Genomic DNA, 19,611 nt, shown 5'->3' on the forward strand with positions numbered 1-19,611 from the left:
GAATGTTTTTTGCCTGACACCTAAAGATATGTAATGAAGGTGCTTGGCAAGCCTCTTTGGGGAGAGCCTCGTGCAAGCAGGGAGCCACCACAGAAAAGGCCCGTTCTTGTTCCATGCCCTCTGGACTTCTCATGGGATGAGGTACCTAACTGTTGGGTGGATTTGTCACTGGTTTCTCATCATCATGGGGGAAAGTTACCACAGAGGTGCTTCAGGGTTCTGTCCTGGGCCTGTTGTTGTTCAACGTATAAAAAGACTTTGATGAAGAAATTGAGGGGATGTGTATCCAATCTACAGATGATACCAAACTGGGGGTGGGATTAGCTAATGCTGCAGAAGACAGCAACTGGATTCAAGATGACTTTAATAGATTGGAGAACTGGGCCCAAACTAACAAAATAAATTTCAATAGGGACAAATGTCTGCACTTAGGCAGGAAAAACCAGTGGCACAATTATAGAATGGGGGACACCTGGCTTGACAGTGGTATGAGTTTCCTTGAGAAAAATCACATTTTGTGAGTCAGCACAACAACTGCACCACTTACTGACTACTAATATTTTGCCAGCTGATAAAAGGTCACAGATATGGTGATTTGCCTCCTACAGCACTTAAGATTCCCACATGCACCCTTTCCACCTTTCCCCTCAAGAATACGGGTGAGATGAACATCAGCAGCACCCACATCCTGTGTTGTTCCTCATCCTCTCATGAAGGGGACAGCCCATGGCCAGGGTGGCCTCTTAAAGGGGAGGGGGGTCATTAAAAAAGGGACAAAAAGTTATGCTGATCTGCATAAAATGTGCACGTATTTCAATTTATAAGCATTTATTATTTATTTATTCGTTGCACTTACAGTCATACTTCGGGTTGAAGTAGCTTCATTTTTGGGTTGCGCTCTGGGTGTAACGGAGTGCGTTACTTTCGTGTTTCGCTGCTCGCACATGCGCAGATGGTCAAAATGACAACACGTGCATGTGCGGAAGCGGCGAATGGTGACCCGCGCAGACACGCGGACGCGGGTTGCGTTCGCTTCAGGATGCGAATGGGACTCCGGAACGGATCCCGTTCACATCCAGAGGTACCACTGTATATCTCACCTTTTCCTCCAAGAAGCTCAAAGTGTCATGTGTAGTTCTCCCTCTTCTTCACTTAAACCCCAAAACAGCAACCCTGTGAGGTAGGTTAGTCTGAGAGAAGCAGATGCTATACCTCAATGCCACCCAGAGAGCTTCATGGATTTGAGCCCAAGTCTCGCCCAAGTCTTAGTTTGGCAGTCTAACCACTATGCTGCACTGGCTAACTATAGAGAGATACATTGAGACGTAACTAAATTTAGAGAGCCAGTGTGGTGTAGTGGTTAAGAGCGGTAGTCACGTAATCTGGGGAACCGGGTTCGCTTCCCCGCTCCTCCACATGCAGCTGCTGGGTGACCTTGGGCCAGTCACACTTCTTTGAAGTCTCTCAGCCCCACTCACCACACAGAGTGTTTGTTGTGGGGGAGGAAGGGAAAGGAGAATGTTAGCCACTTTGAGACTCCTGAGGGGAGTGAAAGGCGGGATATCAAATCCAAACTCTTCTTCTAAATTTAGATGGAAATGCAACCCACCTCACCCTAGTCACCTGTGTGTATGCTCCCCCTGCTCCCCAGGTGATTTGATTTGATTTAATATTTGTATTCCGTTTTTCCAACAACAAAAATATTTTGTCTCTTGAGTGTTGGATTAGCATAGATGTACTTCACTTCCAGTTTTATTCAGTAGTTGCAGGTGTGGAGGGGTGTTTGTGTGTGCATGCGCACACGCGCAACGACCTTGTAATGTTCTCTATCATTATAAAGCACAACAGTTCTCTATTATCAATTGCCTTGCATCTGGGTTTGCGGTGGCCCCAAGGTAGACTCAGATTTGGACAACTCACAGGTCCAAAGAGGGAAGGCCTCAACATCTCCTCTACTAGGCCTTCCTGGTCTGGGGATGACTGCCTTATACCTTCTCCTGCTTCAAAGTCACGTAGGAGTATGTGACTCCAGAATCAGCTACAGGCCCTTTAAGGGTTGCAGACAGCTCTTCCAGGGGGCAGAGCCATCAGGAAAGGACAGCTTCTGGCTGGTCTTTTGCTGAGAACAACTGTAGTTCAGCCTGTAAGACCCACAAGGAGCTGACCAGGGTCCTTGATTGGCAGATCAGAATCCTGGACAGCTCCGAGGAGACCCTGCAGGCTGAGATATGGAATGCTGTACAGTACATATTTCTCAAAGGACTTGCATCATCCAAAGAAAACCTTTGGTTTTCTCTTGCTCTAATGTACTGGATTGCGTGGCAGTCCTTTTATGTCTGCCCCAGCAAAACTGAAGGCAAGAAGAATTTCTGGAATGACCTCAAATAATACATTCAACTGCTCTAATGGTTCCTCTGCCAAAAGTCACATTTGCTTGAACATACAGTAAAGGATCAATTTAGATCGGTTTGTTGATGCTGCACATTGTCAAATGAATGGTGCCTTTCAAACAACCCTGCGTGATTGGTTTTGGGATATGAAAACTAATGACTCGGGCAAACTTTGATTCAATGGTGTATGAATCATATCTGTGAAACATAAGGCAAAGTGTTGCAAGGAAGTTTTGCAGAAAATGTGAGCAGTCTCCCAAGACTATAGTCATAACCCAGCAGGTGGTTACAGAGATGCTTGCTATTTCTAGAGGTTTATAAAACTATCTTCCGAAAGTTCAATGGCAGCTCTGTGTGTCTCAGGCAGCAGATTTAAGCACACTGTTGAATGGGGGTGATTTAGCTGCTCTGCTAGTAGCCGCTGCAGGGAACACTAAGAACTGCATTTCTTCTGCTTGTTATAGTAGTCTTTCACTGGTATGTGTAGGCTTGCTGAAATTTAAAACAAGATTAGGAAATGGACTACCTGCCGGGTTTAAGTACACATCAGCCTTTGCTTTTTCCAAAGACACCAATAAGGACAGAAAGATAAAGTGCTTTTACCAGGCAGGATGAGTCTAAGATTGTATCTGCATTCCCTGCTGCCGCCACTGCTCTGACAGAACATGAGGTGGGATGAAGAGATTGCGAGTTGCAATACCCAGTTCTGAAATGGTGTGGAATGGAAGAACCTGAAGCTAGTATGCTCCTGACCTATGTGCATACTGACATAGCAGTGGCAATTGCAACACTCTTATTTGAAACCAGTGGCTCAGTTACATACCTGTATGAAGACCATTTATGGTCCCAGGGTGATTTGCAAACATATCAGAGTTAAATCAATTTGCATTAAAACCATGAAAATAAAATAGCAGAACAACTTGTGACAAAAAATAAATCAGCAGCTCAGAACAGCAATTCAGAAGGAGGGAAGACACCCTCTCACCCAAAGGCCTAACTGAAGAGGTGGCCTTAACGTGCAGTGCGGGTGCAGAACACACCATGGGGGAGGTCATTCCACAGCCTGGGGCTCACCGGAGAGAAGGCCCAGGAAAAACTTACATGGAGCTTAAACCTGTCAGAATTCCCCTCGCCCTGACATGATTTCCTTAAGAAATGAAGTTTATTGATTAAAAGCAGAAAATATTAATATAGACTCGTCATCAAAGCAATAAAAGGCAAATTGCTGCTTCTGATTTAATAACTTACATTTGTTGATGATAGAGCAGGACTTTTGAACCTAGCTGGTTGCAGAAGGTTCCTAAGAAGGCTCAGACACACATTCTTCCTCTGCCTCATTGGTAAAAACACTGCTTGGTTTCTCATTCTGTGTTGCCAGTAGGGAGTTCTCTCCAACTTACTCTGGCAACTGTTGGAATGCTGCCATGGAAGTGTCCCAGGGATACTGCATTGGGTTAATCGCTATATACAGTGTGTGTGTGTGTGTGTACACACACACCCTCTCCCCACACCCCATAGCATCATTCTGGAGCAACACTTTGCCTGTGCTGATTGCAGTGGAACTCAAATGGCTACCAATGAGTACTCCTTTCAGCCGCACCCTGCCTTGTCCTGGCCCATCCCATTCCCACCTCCACCGTACACCCCATCACCAATCCTGCTCACTGCTGGGCCACCCAACAGGCCCACCCAAAACCAGCTCAAACTTTGGGAAAGAAAAGAGCAGGAGAAATCAGTGCCTAATGACAGGTAAGGGAGAAGGAGAAAGGACCTGGTAATAGAGGAGGGATAGAGGGGGTTGCCCAGGGCCCCCACAAAACTGGAATTGGCCCTTCCCTGGGAAATGTAGTTTTCCTGGGGCATTTTACCGTATTTTTCGCTCTATAGGACGCACTTTTTCCCCTCCAAAAATGAAGGGGAAATGTGTGTGCGTCCTATGGAGCGAATGCAGGCTCCTTGGCTTCGCGGCGACGCGCCTGTCCTGGAAGCTGGAGGAGGAACAGAAGGGTCTCCTTCTGTTCAGCTTCGCTGAAGGGTGCTGCGCCTTTTCCCTCTCTGCGCAGCGCCTCTCCTGTGAAGGAGAGGCGCTGCGCAGAGAGAGAGAGAGAAGGCGCAGCGCCCCTTGAGCAACGCGCCTATCAAGCGAAGCCCGAGGAGGAACAGAAGGAGACTCCAGCTTCGCTGAAGGGCGCTGCGCCTTCTCCCTCTCTGCGCAGCGCCTCTCCTGTGAAGGAGAGGCGCTGCGCAGAGAGAGAGAGAAGGCGCAGCGCCCCTTGAGCGATGCGCCTGTCACGCGAAGCCGGAGGAGGAACAGAAGGGACTCCTTCTGTTCCTCCTCCCGCATCGCAGCGACGCGCCTGTCCTGGAAGCCGAAGGAGGAACAGAAGGGTCTCCTTCTGTTCCTCCTCCCGCTTCGCTGAAGGGCGCTGCGCCTTCTCCCTCTCTGCGCAGCGCCTCTCCTGTGAAGCAGAGGCGCTGCGCAGAGAGAGAGAGAGAGAAGGCGCAGCGCCCCTTGAGCAACGCGCCTGCCATGCGAAGCCGGAGGAGGAACAAAAGGGACTCCTTCTGTTCCTCCTCCCGCACCGCAGCGACGCGCCTGTCCTGGAAGCCGAAGGAGGAACAGAAGGGTCTCCTTCTGTTCCTTCTCCAGCTTCGCTGAAGGGCGCTGCCCCCTCTCCCTCTCTGCGCAGCGCCTCTCCTGTGAAGGAGAGGCGCTGCGCAGAGAGAGAGAGAGAGAAGGCGCAGCGCCCCTTGAGCAACGCGCCTGCCATGCGAAGCCGGAGGAGGAACAAAAGGGACTCCTTCTGTTCCTCCTCCCGCACCGCAGCGACGCGCCTGTCCTGGAAGCCGAAGGAGGAACAGAAGGGTCTCCTTCTGTTCCTTCTCCAGCTTCGCTGAAGGGCGCTGCCCCCTCTCCCTCTCTGCGCAGCGCCTCTCCTGTGAAGGAGAGGCGCTGCGCAGAGAGAGAGAGAGAGAAGGCGCAGCGCCCCTTGAGCGGCGTGCCTGTCATGCGAAGCCGGAGGAGGAACAGAAGGGTCTCCTCCTGTTCCTCCTCCCGCTTCGCAGCAACGCGCCTGTCCAGCGAAGCCCGAGGAGGAACAGAAGGGTCTCCTTCGGTTCCTTCTCCAGCTTCGCTGTAGGGCGCTGCGCCTTCTCCCTCTCTGCGCAGCGCCTCTCCTGTGAAGGAGGGGCGCTGCACAGAGAGAGAGAAGGCACAGTGCCCCTTCAGCGACGCGTCTGTCCTGGCTTCTGCTTTAACCCTGCGCAGCCTCTTTGGGCAGGGGGAGCCTTCATCCCGCTGCCCTGAAGAGGCTTGGCGGGGTTACCCCAGAAGCCAGAACAGCCACACGGTATCCCAGAAGCCAGATCCCTCTTGCTGTTCTGGCTTCTGGGGTTCAGAATAATTTTTTCTTGTTTTCCGCCTCCCAAAACTAGGTGCGCCCTATGGTGCGGTGCGCCCTATGGTGCGAAAAATACGGTAACTCTTCTGCATGGACATTGTGTCCTAGAAACCATGTGGCCTTTAGCTCCATAGTTTCCAGAAATATTGGGGTCCGTGTAATGATCCAGCTAGTGGCCTGGGAAACTGCAGTTCCCGCTGTCTCTGGCACCAGGTATGCTGCCACAGCAGTGTTCTAGCTAGTACCAGGGTGGAAGGTGGGTGAGGCCCTCCAGCTGCCACTGCTGCTATAAAACCACCAGAATTCCCTGCTGCCACTACCACAAAGCCAGATACATAGGAAAGGCGTTTGTGTTGGAAAATTCCACTCCACCTTTAGTTGCAGACATGGAACTGTTGCATGTCACATGTCTGTTTACATACCAGCACGGCTTACTGGGAACTTCCGTTGTGTGTATAGCTTTTGCTTTTCTCTGTCTCTCTGAGAAGACAAAGCGAGAGACGACATGTTTTTTTGTTCTGATTTATGATTAATAAATCCGTAGTTGTAGTATGCTTCCACAAGCCTCAGGCCTATTCTGTGCACACAGTTTGCTCTGCTGATATAGTGTGCCTGGCTTTGAAGCCTGGGTTGCTGATTTACATCGGAGCAGAGGCCGATGGGTCTTCGCAGTGGGATGGCTGGAAGGAGACAGCCCAGCTGGGACTAGCCAGCTGGCCTTGCAACCCTCTGCATGCCGACAGTTTGGCGCAAGCTACAGGGTGCATGGATGTGGGCTCGGGAGGCTCACAGAGATTGGAGTAGGTGTTTGGATTGCATCGCATTCTCAGTAGTGTCACTGCAAGTGTGACCAGGTCTAAATTAGCCTTAGACTAAGCTGAGTTATTCATCTCTCTCTTTTTAGAAGGAGCAGCGGCTTGGTTGGCTGAACTCGGATCTGAACTGAGCTATCTGTATTTCACCTTTCACTCCTCCCCATTTTCCTCCTGTCCTCTTGGAAGCAGCTGCCTCTCTTTGTCCTAGGCACTTCCTTTCTGCCTGCTCTGCCACTCTCTGGATTCTCTGGTTTTAATGGAGCTGCTTTTGTGGTGTTACTTTTTCTGTATTTGTCCTGTATTTAAGATTTTGGTTTACCGCATGGTTTATTTCTGGCCTCTTGACCATAATAAACAGAGGGTGACAATGGTTCTGAGCATCGCAGCCAGAGGCCACTCGTTCTGCCCAATCTTTCTTGACATGAGAGCTGCTCTCAGCTGTAACTCCCAGAGGCTTTATTGTCCCTAAGTCTCTGTTCAAGGCATTTTGGTATAGAGAGCGATGCTAATATATTATTTATTCAGAACCTATAATTAGCTAACAAGTAAAACTTGGCAGTATATTCTGAAAAGTATGCTTTTATAGACACGTTTTTATCTCTCAAAGCTATAAGTAATGCTTTATGTTACAACATTATGCATATTTTATGGATTGCCATATTCCCTGCTGCAACTGCTGTTATCTTCTCCAAGCCTTTGCAAATAAAACAAGTTATAAATATAAACAGATGAACTGAATAGGGCTAAGCATGCAACTTCGCTGGGTTTAAAGCAGCTGACATTTATATGTCCTGAGGAGCGCTTTCTTTCAAGATGGAAGCCCGGGAAGATCGCAGGATGTATAGCTTTTGTTGGCTGCGGCTCTGAAATTACTTCTTTTGACTTCAGTATACTTCAGGGAGAGTGCTCAGGATTTAAAAGCTTTCAGGATCACCTCTAGGTGTCTTCAAGCCCAAAGAGAACATATTTCATGCTTAATGGCCAAATCCTATCCCTGGCTTTAGCCAAGGCTGGTACCTCAGCAAACACAGATATATTTAATATGAGGCAAGCTTTCTGCCTGCATGGTAGAGCTTTCCAAACTGTGTGTTGTGACACATTAGTGTGTCGGCTGCAGTGTGTAGGTGTGTCGTGTGAACGCTCCTCCTGGGGCTAGAAAGGGGTTAGTTTATCACCTCCAGTTTGCTAATAAAACTGAATTACTGTGTCAGGAAATGATGCATGTCCAAAAAGTGTGTCACCAACATGAAAAGTTTGGAAAGCTCTGCTGTATGGGTTTGCACTGGTTCCAGGCAAATGGAACGGGAAACCCTGGCTTTTTGAATTCTATGCTGCAGTCTACACGTGACCTTTCCCGTTTTGTGGTTGTTGCACTGCATGCCTGGGCCTCTTCGGGATGAGCAATGGGGATAGGGGGCCAACTCCCAGCACCTAAGCAAAGTGATGAGGGGCCCTGTGAGCTCAAAAAACCTTGTGTAAACATTCCTTATGATTTGAATTTTGGGTGGAGTAAAATTGAATTCTTTCTTCTTTTAAATGCCAGCATGCCATGAAACAGTTTCTGCTCACCCGACACTAAAATTACTCAGCCCCTTGATTGCTCATCACGAGAAAGAGATACAGTTTGCACAAAACAGCAGAAGAAGCTGTAAACCTGTACCCGAGTTGTACCACTTTAGACTATGGCTACATACACATACATACAGGGATGCGGGTGGCGCTGTGGGTTAAACCACAGAGCCTAGGACTTGCCGATCAGAAGGTCGGCAGTTCAAATCCCCGCGACGGGGTGAGCTCCTGTTGCTCGGTCCCTGCTCTTGCCAACCTAGCAGTTTGAAAGCACACCAGTGCAAGTAGATCAATAGGTACCGCTTTGGCGGGAAGGTAAACGGCGTTTCCGTGCGCTGCTCTGGTTCGCCAGAAGCGGATTAGTCATGCTGGCCACATGACCTGGAAGCTGTACGCCGGCTCCCTCGGCCAATAAAGCGAGATGAGCGCCGCAACCCCAGAGTCGGCCACGACTGGACCTAATGGGCAGGGGTCCCTTTACCTTTACCTTTACATGCACACTATACCAGGGGTCTCTTGTTGTTAACTGTTGTGGCCTCTTTTCATTGGAAGGGCAGGATATCAATTTAATAAATAATACACAGTTCAGCCCTCACAGAGCTACGATCTGCAGCAGCCTTAACAAATTATAGCTCCCAGGACTCTTTGGGGAAGAGATATGCTTTAAATGTTTAGAGGGATGAAGAGTTATTTCAGAAAGTGCTTGGTCACATGAGAACAAAAAACCAAACTGTTATGTACTGAAGTTCTCACCCTGGGCCAGCAGAGAGATACTGTAGATGGTTATGCAAATGAAGGATCAAAAGTGGCGTTCAGTGATTGGATAGTTTGTATGCAAATAAAGGATCGAAAGTGACGTTCAGTGATTGGCTAGTTACAGAAAATGGTTACTGTTGCATTCTAGTGGAGCTCTATATAAGCAGGCTGACTGAGCTCCTCAGTTCAGTTCTGTTCCAGCTTACAAATAAAGAGCTGCTTTGGAAGAATCGCTGTGTCGTCTGATATGTGCACCCACAACTTAACACAAACTTTGGCAAAAGAAATGCAAGCAGACAATAAGGGATGCAAAGGAAGAAAGAGAAAGAGAATTTGAGGAGCAGGTATGGTTTTATATGGCAGGGTTTAAAATTAAGTGCCTCCCCCACCTTTAATCTGAATTGGTACAGTCCAGGTACAAGTTTGCCGTTTCATCTGGGGTTTGTGAGATACGAACCAGACCAGAGATTTAGGGCTGAATTGCCTTTTGCTGCATGTCCAGTCTCTTCTTATGTGTGGCTTTGCTTTTGGGTCTTTCCCCCCATATAGTTAAAACAAATTTACTGAAATTTACTTGATTGCATTTTATGTCAAGTTAATTGAAATATGTGTAACTGCCCAAAACAATTAGCTTCCAATTGTCTTGTCAATGCCTTTCCTGCCAGATAAATACTTTTATAGACTCATCTGTGGAGTCTAATGGCAGCCGGGCTTTGTTTCATGCTTTAAATTAGCAATTTGCTGGTTGAATTGGGTCTAAATTAATCTGTGCTTTGGAAATCTCTTATCAATTGTATTCCCTAAATCCCATTAAACTAGCATCCAGGAGGCTCATTGTACAAGAAAATGATCATGACCATTTCTCTCCCCCATGTGAACAGAGGGCCTTTTTTTTCATTTGGCACTCAGATCATTGTAGAATATTCTTTGCAGCTTGGTCTTGTGGATTATTATAATGTGACCTTTCATGGGCCAAAATATCAGGCCTGCTTGATGGTTGTCATCAGGGCTTTTTTTCCTTAAAAAATGTTTAGGGGTACTCTCATTTTCCTACTCATATTGAAATACTGCCCCTCAATGAGGCCAAACTTAGATTCACAAAATGTTTAGGGGTATGCGTCCCCCCCCCCAGAAAAAAAGGCATGGGTTGTTGTCCTCAATGTGCATATTACCGTATTTACACGCATCTAATGCACACCTCAGTTTTCAGAACCTTGAAACCAAAAAAGTATTTGGTGGTGAATGTTAATGCGCCATCAGATGTAATGCACACCCTAACTTTCATGTCGTAATGTGGCCGCAAAAAAGGTGTGCATTACATCCGAGTGAATACGGTATATCTGGGCAATAACAGTGGGGTTTATCAGGTTGGAGGTGCGGCAGCTCTTTCCTCTCTGAAAGTCAGTGGCATAGCGTGGGTTGTCAGCACCCGGGGCAAGGCAAGTAATTTGCACCCCCTAACCCGTGGATTTGTGCCCCCTAACCCTAACCCCCAGATGTTGTGCCCGGTGCGGCCGGCCCCCCCTGCACCCCCCACGCTACGCCACTGCTGAAAGTTTCTGTTCCTTTCCAGAACTGAAATTATACAGTTTGGGTTGCGAACACCGCAGGTTGTGTGTTTTCAGGTTGCGGACCGCGCCGAACCCAGAAGTACAGGAACGGGTTACTTCCAGGTTTTGGTGCTCAAGTATGCACAGAAGCACAATATGACATCACACACAATTCAGAAGTGCTGAATCGTGTTGTGCGTGCGCAGACGTGGCGCTGTGGGTTGTGAACGCTGCGGGTTGCGAACGTGCCTCCCGCACGGATCACGTTCACAACCCAAGGTATGACTGTAATGCCTAGTTCTCTTGGTAGCATTCTGCTTATTTTTATCAACAAACATATACCACTATGGATTCAAGTGTTTCAGTAGATAATGAAAGACACAGAAAGTTTTTCTGAATATTTTCTGTGGAACGAACTGGGATCTCTGGCTAAAGTATCCATTCTTGACAACTGTTCCTAGTTCTTCTTTGATCATCAACAGACCTTGTGTAAAATTTGACCATGTTTGACCCCATCTTTATGTTTTTTTCTAGAGCCAGCCTACACTTAAACCTTCCAAATCAACTATAAGGAGACGGGTAAGAGATTCAATTCTAAATTCATTTTCTTGCAACTCAGGGCAGCAATCTTAGTGGATTTTTGTTTGTTGGTTTTGGAATATGAGTGTGTTTAAAATGGCAGACCTGGGAGAGAGCTGGATTAAATTTCTTTTGTGCACTAGCACTTGAATGAATTTACTAGGGAGTAGACCTCACTGATTTAAATGGAAATTCATAAAGGAAATAACAATAACAGTATATATTCAGAATGTGACCTTTAGATTGCAAGAGACAAAAGTGGGCAGAGCCATGGATGTGACTTTTGGAAGGAACGACATTCCAGTCGTGCAAAAAGTCAGAGGCTTTTACACCCCCACAGAGCATATGCCTCTCTCCACCCTGCATCCAGGATGAAGGTTCAGCCAGCAGAGGCATTATCAGATTTCAGCCAGTGGGCAGCATTTGAGGACAGTGTGGGGCAGGGCCAGTGAGGGGTGGGCAGAGGGGCTGTGTCCTGGGGAGACATCTCACATGCTTCTTAGTCATAGGCTCAAGGCATCCTTCACAGATCTGGCCACTTCTGTGCTTGGTAAAAGAAAGAAAATATGAAAAACCGCAGAGGTGCAGGATTAATATTTTATATTATCAAGCATAAAGTATCTGAAAGCAGGGTGACGTATGATAATCCCAGCATGTTTTGAGCATCAGTCTTCTTCAAGGCATTGCCTATAACTATTACCCTGTTGAAATACACAATGAGGGAGGAGGCAGGTTTTTCAATCAATCTTTTATTAGGCATAGTAAACCACACATTATCAAACAAACACCGTATGCAAATTGTGCAAAATATGAATTCAGCATAACAAGGTTTGTCCCAGTCAGGTTTTTCTCCCCAAAGATGTATAGGAAATATAATAAACAAAAGGTGAATTAATGGTCTAAATTTCAATCTTTCGAAGAAAAAAAAGATTGCTGGCACGCCTTGCATCCAAGGAGGGGGAAAGAGGAAGGACATTCTCGGGGCTTTTCTTCAGCTGGAACTCACCCAAACTCAGTTCTGGCATCTCTTTTTCTAGAGAAATAGCACTGGGCATTTTTCTCCTTCCTCTTATTCTTCCTAGAGCATTCCCTTTTCAGAGGAACAAAGAAATCTTTCTACCCTGAGAGAGAACTAGCTAACTCTGGGGTGGAGAACTTGTGGTCCCCCATTTTGTTGACGGATTAAAACTCCTATCCCCCCAGACCATCGGCCATGCTGCTAGGGTGAATGGGAACTGCAGGGGGCGTGGAGCCACAGGTTCTCCAGCTCTGTGTTAAACGAACAGCTCCCACCCTGTCAAAAAGAATGAAGAAAAACTGAATATGAAATAAAATGAAATTGAGACACGGTCTTGGCTTTCATCTGAAGTCATAGGAAGACAGGCGCTGCACTGGGCCATCAAAGAGGATAACCAAAAGCTCCATTTTAACACCCCAGATTTGGAAAGAAATGTCCATCATGTTCTAAACTACATGAAAGAAAGTCGCATGCCCTTCTCCATGCACACTGCCTAAGGATCAGGCTGGTATAAAACGGTGTCTCTTGACCATTTTAAAGATATAGCCTGAGTTCTTCAGAAAGCCTTCCCTCTAGAATTCACTATAAGAATCTGTGCATCAAAATTTCACACCCAGCTTTTAAAGGTGGCCTTGGTGTTACCTTGATATCTGGCATATGCTAAAACTATTTTTTTTAATAAAAAAATCTGTTCATTAGCCTTTAGAGTTTTTCGTATTATTAGGCATATTTGTGTGCAGCTTTGCGTTAAGCAAAAAGGATACTGTGGACGCAGCAGAATGCATAACGGTGCAGCTGCTCCCAAGTGGAGTCACTGCTTTCTCCCCTGAAGTCTTTTCCTTGGTGTTTGGAGGGAGGGGTCCCCAGAGACCCACCCCCCGTTTTGTGTGCATGCCGGACAGCGAATGGAGCGCTCCTTTGATCAATATTCCATTCACCCTTGCTGAGAGCAGTCATGCATAGGAAGATCCAATTAGACCCTGGATTCCGTATCCGCTGCATTGATACAGGGCACAGGTCTGAGCGACGCTTCTAGGAAAACCGGATTGAAAAGGGAGGCTGACGTATTGAAATTCAGCTCATGGCAGCCTTTCAGAGCAAAGGGGAGAAATTGCCCCAAGCCCCTGAATTCATTTCAATCAACGGCTCTGTGCTGCACACCAGTAATGGATATAAATTTAAATTAATTTCTCCTGCAGTTGGTTTCTTGCTACCTATGGGACAAAGAGCTCCCAAGAACTGCACACGCATTGACACTGATTGGACCCATGTGTTGGGCATCAGGTGTGTGCAAGGCCTGACCCCCCAGCAACAGTTGGTGACAAGTACATGGAACAGAAGGGACAGCAGGCAGGGACAAGGGATAGCGTAGTGATTCATTGCCTCTCAGTACCATGTGTTGTCCAGATAGAGTACAGAGACCTTGGAGACATTTGTATCAGGGAGTAAGTGGCCCAGAACTGCCTGCCTAGGATTACCTGACTGAGTCCTGGCTTGTGTCTGGTTACACCTGCCGGAACCTTGCAAGTCAGTTGTACAGGAACTCTGCAATTTAGCAAAAGTTACTCTAGCACCCATTGGACATGACTGTGTGTGAGGCACAGCCAACTTCCTAAGAGAGTCGCAGAGGAAGACATTGGGCAGAAAAGAGACTTTCTCTTAAGCAAAAATATGGAGAATTCTGTAGCATCATAAAGATGATCTCAGGGTTGGGGTGCTATCATCATCAAATTAAATTAAATTAAATTTCTATATCGCCTTTCACCCGAAGATCACAGGGCTGTTTACAATATAAAAACACAAAATACGAACAAAACGAACAAAAACAATAACCTTCTCCCCAGTTTAAAATCCCATAGTTTAATTAGCCAAAGAAGAGGAATATTTTTGCCTGGTGGGTAACCACTCTACCCTGAACACACCATGTTAATACGGAACTCAAGCAGTAAACAATAACATTTTTTGAAGGTCCAGACAGTGGAGTTTGGAAACTGCTTACGTGTCGGAGAAAAGCTTGATGGTTCATGAAACTTTGAGGGGAGGCAATCGCAATCTGCACTGCTTGTGCCCTGATTGGCTATCCCTGACCCATAATTAAATATTTTATTCTGTTTGTTACAGAAGAGAATAGGTGTTTCTTTTGCTCTGCTGCACACCCAGCTAGCTTTGGAAGAACGTGGTTCTTAACACGTGTCACCTCTCCTATCTTCATATTTAAAACATCTCACAGAAGTGACACTTTGAAATTACTTTATTTTGTGAAGCCTTTGAGGAGCCACTGTCTAAAAATCATCAATGGAATATGCATTGAATTGTGACTAATTCAGGAATTGGACAGAAGATGATCAGAGGAGCAGGAAGTGTCATTCTTCAAACCTAGATGATTAAAAAGAAAAGAGAACTAAGAAGGGGGGGGGGGAATAAATGATCCACGGGAATGGTAGTGACTTTGATAGTCACCCTAATCCAAGTGGGTTCAGTCAACAGATGTTGATTAGAAGTTATCCGCCAAATGACAAAATCTCCCTCAGCCCTTGGGACAAAAGTCTTCCCTCAAGATCTTCCACCCACATTCTTTTCCATACCTGGTCAGGTCTTTTGGCTCCTGAACTGCCAGATTGGAAAAGCTGATTATGAAATGTCCATTGACAGTGAATATTATGGGACAGACAGAAAGGGTTTGGTCTATGTTATATCACTTAACAATGCCTTAAATGTTAGGTTGTTGCTTTTTAATTGACCACAAATAGATGCTCCAGCATAGCAGGAGTTACTAATCCAGAAAGATATGCAGACCAGAAAATAGCAGAGCAGAAAGTTATTCCTTCCTGCCCTCTCGTCTTCTCATTTGAGGCCAACCTTTCTATAGACACGGTTCCAACCAAGCTTCTGGTGCTTAACTTTGCCTTCAGAAAACACCCATCGGACAAAAGCCAGAAACCTCTGCAGTGCTTAGACATACAATATGGGAGGTGATTTCTGCGAGCCCTTGCAGCTATAAAGGCTGTCACAATGCAGCATTTCCCGAAACAAGTTGTCGAAACGACAAGCTCATTTCACTGTTGAGATCACCGGCTTTCAGCAGATGAAGAGAGGCAAAACCACGGCCCACCCAGTCCAACATCTTGCTTCACAGTTGCGTATGCCTTAGCCAGCCTCCTACCAATTCCCAGCCCCACCACAGGATTTGGATGAAAAGGACCAGCAGAGGTGGAGGTCATTGGCGGAGCTTCATCCCAGATCTCCAGAGGCTTGATGCAGACTGTAATGAATCATAGAATCATAGAATCATAGAATCATAGAGTTGGAAGAGACCACAAGGGCCATCGAGTCCAACCCCCTGCCAAGCAGGAAACACCATCAGAGCACTCCTGACATATGGCTGTCAAGCCTCTGCTTAAAGACCTCCAAAGTAGGAGACTCCACCACACTCCTTGGCAGCAAATTCCACTGTCGAACAGCTCTTACTGTCAGGAAGTTCTTCCTAATGTTTAGGTGGAATCTTCTTTCTTGTAGTTTGGATCCATTGCTCCGTGTCCGCTTCTCTGGAGCAGCAGAAAACAACCTTTCTCCCTCCTCTATGTGACATCCTTTTATATATTTGAACATGGCTATCATATCACCCCTTAACCTCCTCTTCTCCAGGCTAAACATGCCCAGCTCCCTTAGCCGTTCCTCATAAGGCATCGTTTCCAGGCCTTTGACCATTTTGGTTGCCCTCCTCTGGACACATTCCAGTTTGTCAGTGTCCTTCTTGAACTGTGGTCAATGAAACAGGTCACTGTAGAAACCACGGCCTCAGTGCCGTGGAGCTGAACTATAGACTCCAAGCATCATCTTCTGGATCTTGTTAAAATAAAAAAATCCTTCCAGTAGCACCTTAAAGACCAACTAAGTTAGTTCTTGGTATGAGCTTTCGTGTGCATGCACACTTCTTCAGATACACGAAAGCTCACGAAAAGCACACGAAAGCTCATACCAAGAACTAGCTTAGTTGGTCTTTAAGGTGCTACTGGAAGGATTTTTTTATTTTGACTATGGCAGACCAACACGGCTACCTATCTGTAACTGGATCTTGTTGTTACTATTAAATTGATAACCCATGAGTCACCAACCTTTTGGGGGGGGGGTGTCCATGGATGCATTTGAAATTTAGTCATGGCCCTTCTGCTTCTCTCCCTTCTCCAGAGTCACATTTGTACACAAGATGATAAGTGCAAAACACAGAATATATCTCTGACCACAGCACTCCATTGTCTCTCCTGCTGTCCTCTGACTCCTGCAGCACCCCACTTTCTCTGCGCCTCCAGTCACTCTGTTTTGTCTCCACCCAGTTTCCCAGCTCACTCCATTTCCCCTCCCACCTTCTTGTCCCTTCCACCTTCCTTCCATTCAACTGCTCGGGTGATTTCCAAGGCTCCGAGTGGCAACTCAGGCGCTGATTTGGATGCTGAAAAGCACCTACAGCTGAAGGGAGAAGAGGGGGAAGAGTTTTACTCCTTTCCTCCTTCAGCAATGTGCACTTTGTGGGAGGCGAGGGATGTCATGAAGCGGAAGTTCACAAGGGTGCCATTGCGCCCACGGGCACCATGTTGGTAACCCCATATCTCCTAGGCAGGTAGGAACAGAATCACAAAAGAATGGTGCCCCTAGCCTGCTCCTTTGCAAACAATCCATAAAGACACCATAGTGGCATTTGTTCTTTTCTCTTCTCTTCCTTTCTTTTTTCTTTCTTTAATTCATTATTTTATTTAAATTTTATACAATTATTTACATTTTATACATTCCTTTTTTATTTTTTTGACAAAGTAATAATCTTAAATAAGGGGCGCGGGTGGTCCTGTGGGTTAAACCACAAAGCCTGGGATTTGCTGATCAGAAGGTCGGCGGTTCGAATCCCCGCGATGGGGTGAGCTCCTGTTGCTCGGTCCCTGCTCCTGCCAACCTAGCAGTTCGAAAGCACGTTAAAGTGCAAGTAGATAAATAGGTACCGCTCCGGCGGGAAGGTAAATGGCGTTTCCGTGTGCTGCTCTGGTTCGCCAGAAGTGGCTTAGTCATGCTAGCCACATGACCCAGAAGCTGTACGCCGGCTCCCTTGGCCAATAAAGTGAGATGAGTGCTGCAACCCCAGAGTCAGTCATGACTGGACCCTAATGGTCAGGGGTCCCTTTAACTTTACCTTTAATAATCATAAATAAATAAGAATAAAAATGTGCACACCACCACCGAGACCATTCCATTAGGCATTTGTTCATTTCTTGCTGCCCTGGCAAGACAGACTCCACCTCACCCTGTTGTTTAACTCTGTTGTTCTAGGATGACGAAGGCGGTGCTGAAGTGGAAGGAGGGGCAGATGAATGGGCACAGGCCAAGACATTAATCAAGCCCCCAGACCAGCTGGAGCTGACAGATGCTGTAAGTATATTTTGGAGGGGAGTCACTGCAGGGTCTCGTTCCAGCCAATCTGGTGGCCCCTACGGTGCATGTATAATAACCCTGAGCACGGATGAGGGAACCCAGCCTCAAATCCCTGCTCTGCCCAGCTCAGCCAAGTCATGATCCCCGGGTTTGAGGCATAGAAGAGGTTTAAGTAAGTGCTATAAAAATGAGAAATGATTGTCATAGTGATCTTATAAGAGAACAATTATTCGTTTGCAGTGCTAATGTCATGGGCTGGCTGGATACAGCTGGGGAATCCCCAAGGGAACCCCCCAGGGAAAAAAGGACTTACCCTCCAGAGCTCGATTGCTATTTGTAAAGGGAATTGGGGTTGCTTGTGCGTAGATGTAGCTGATGCTCTAGGCAACGTTCCCTAGCTAAACCTTTCCCTGGCTGGACAGCCCTTTCTCCGTGGCTGTCTCAGTCACTGGCAGAATCCGTCAGTGGGCGTTTCCTGAACTTCCTCCAACATAAAAACTCCTTGACACCAAGTCTCCGCCTAGACTCCCTGCGCAGAAGTCTCCTGCGCATAGTGGGCGTGGCCAGCGGAGGTCCTGGACTCTCCCCGCTGGTCTCTGTGGAAGAGTCCTGGAGCCCTCTCTCTGAAGTCCTTCCCTGCTCCCCTTTCTCCCAGGTGTCACGCTGATTTCCTTCCCGAAAGGAAGTGTTCTCTCTCCCTCTGCTGATCCCTTCTCCCGCATCATTGGGGAGCCTTACCTCCACTCTTGGCTCCGATGGCAGTTCCCTGACGCTATTTGATGGTGTCTGGACTAGTACTTTCCCCAGTACTCCATGTTATTGTGTCCGTTGCTACACTTCCATTTGTGGGGGGCCACCAAACTCAATATTTTCTCTAACCTGACTGGCGAGAGCAGCAGCTCTTCAAGGTCTTATGCAAAAGTTTTTCCTATTTCTCCTACTTAAGAGACTTGTAGGAACAGGGATTGAACCCATGAGCATATTAATCCCATGTGCCCTGAGCAACAGGCCCTCCTTGTTGGAAGCAGCCCAAACTATGATAGATTTTGGAACGCCATGAAAAGAATTGCCCAATAGCTCTTCGAGTTCTGGGCCGTGGGTTAGTTTAATTGTACCCGACAAACAAATGAGCCTTCCCTTTTCCAGGTCTTAAGAACGGGGAACTTGAAGCCAAAGGGATTCTGCTTGTTTGATTGCAAATGAGGTCATATATGTTATGTACTGAAGTTCTCACCCTGGGCCAGCAGGCGGAGACTGTAGATAGTTTTCACTCAGGTCCACATATGCAAATAATGGATTGAAAGTGACGTTCAGTGATTGGATAGTTACCGAAAGTGGTTACTGTTACGTTCTAGTGGAGCTCTATATAAGCAGGCTGGCTGAACCCTTCAGTTCAGTCCTGTTCTGGCCTGTGAATAAACAAGAGCTGTTTGAAGAATCGCTGTGTCGTCTGATGTGTTCACCCACAACTTAACAATATAAGTCCCACAGGTTATCCTTTGCGTGTTTTCTCCCACAAAGGAAAACTGTTTTATCAAGAAGCATGCATGACTGGCTGAAGGGAATTACTCATTTTTGCACACAAAATGGAAGAACATTGAATCATAACATTTACTTTCCCCCCAAAAGAAAATAACACACCCTCCCCGAATATATCAAGAAAGTTCAGTTACTTCCTTCTGCATGCAATGTTCATTTGAACCTAACGTTTTCATGAAATACATCAAATCAGTACTGTCATTATTTTTAATGGGGGGAAATCATTTTAAGAAGTTTCCTGCAGCTCTCAGCAAAAGTTCAGTGTGGCAATACAGCTCATGAAGAATTACAGCACGGTACAAATGTATCTGAATATTAACTTTATAAAGGGTGTATGTGTGTTTTGAGCCAGCATTTCCCCTTCTGCAGGAATTGAAAGAAGAGATCACTCGCATCCTGACAGCCAATAATCCTCATGCTCCACAGAACATTGTCAGATACAGTTTTAAAGTGAGTAATTTACTCTTCAATGAAATTCATATGAAATGTGGGCAATTGCTTCACTAATGTATGCTTTAAAAACCCCCCTGCTATTTGAATTTGCATTTGGGATATTTAATTTTGGGAGCATAATGC

General features: G+C 46.5%; 1 protein-coding gene across 1 annotated transcript in view; it reads left to right on the top strand.

Moving 5' to 3' along the window:
- Positions 1 to 19,611, top strand: part of DNAI1 (dynein axonemal intermediate chain 1) — a 159,849-nt gene that overhangs the window by 1,452 nt on the left and 138,786 nt on the right. The window contains exons 2-4 of the mRNA XM_083465924.1: positions 11,016 to 11,060; positions 17,395 to 17,493; positions 19,405 to 19,485. Coding sequence (XP_083322050.1) covers positions 11,016 to 11,060; positions 17,395 to 17,493; positions 19,405 to 19,485 — 225 coding nt within the window. The remainder of the gene's footprint in view (positions 1 to 11,015; positions 11,061 to 17,394; positions 17,494 to 19,404; positions 19,486 to 19,611) is intronic.

The sequence above is a fragment of the Podarcis liolepis genome (genome assembly GCF_965112155.1).
Source record: "Podarcis liolepis genome assembly, chromosome: 11".
NCBI lineage: Eukaryota > Metazoa > Chordata > Lepidosauria > Squamata > Lacertidae > Podarcis > Podarcis liolepis.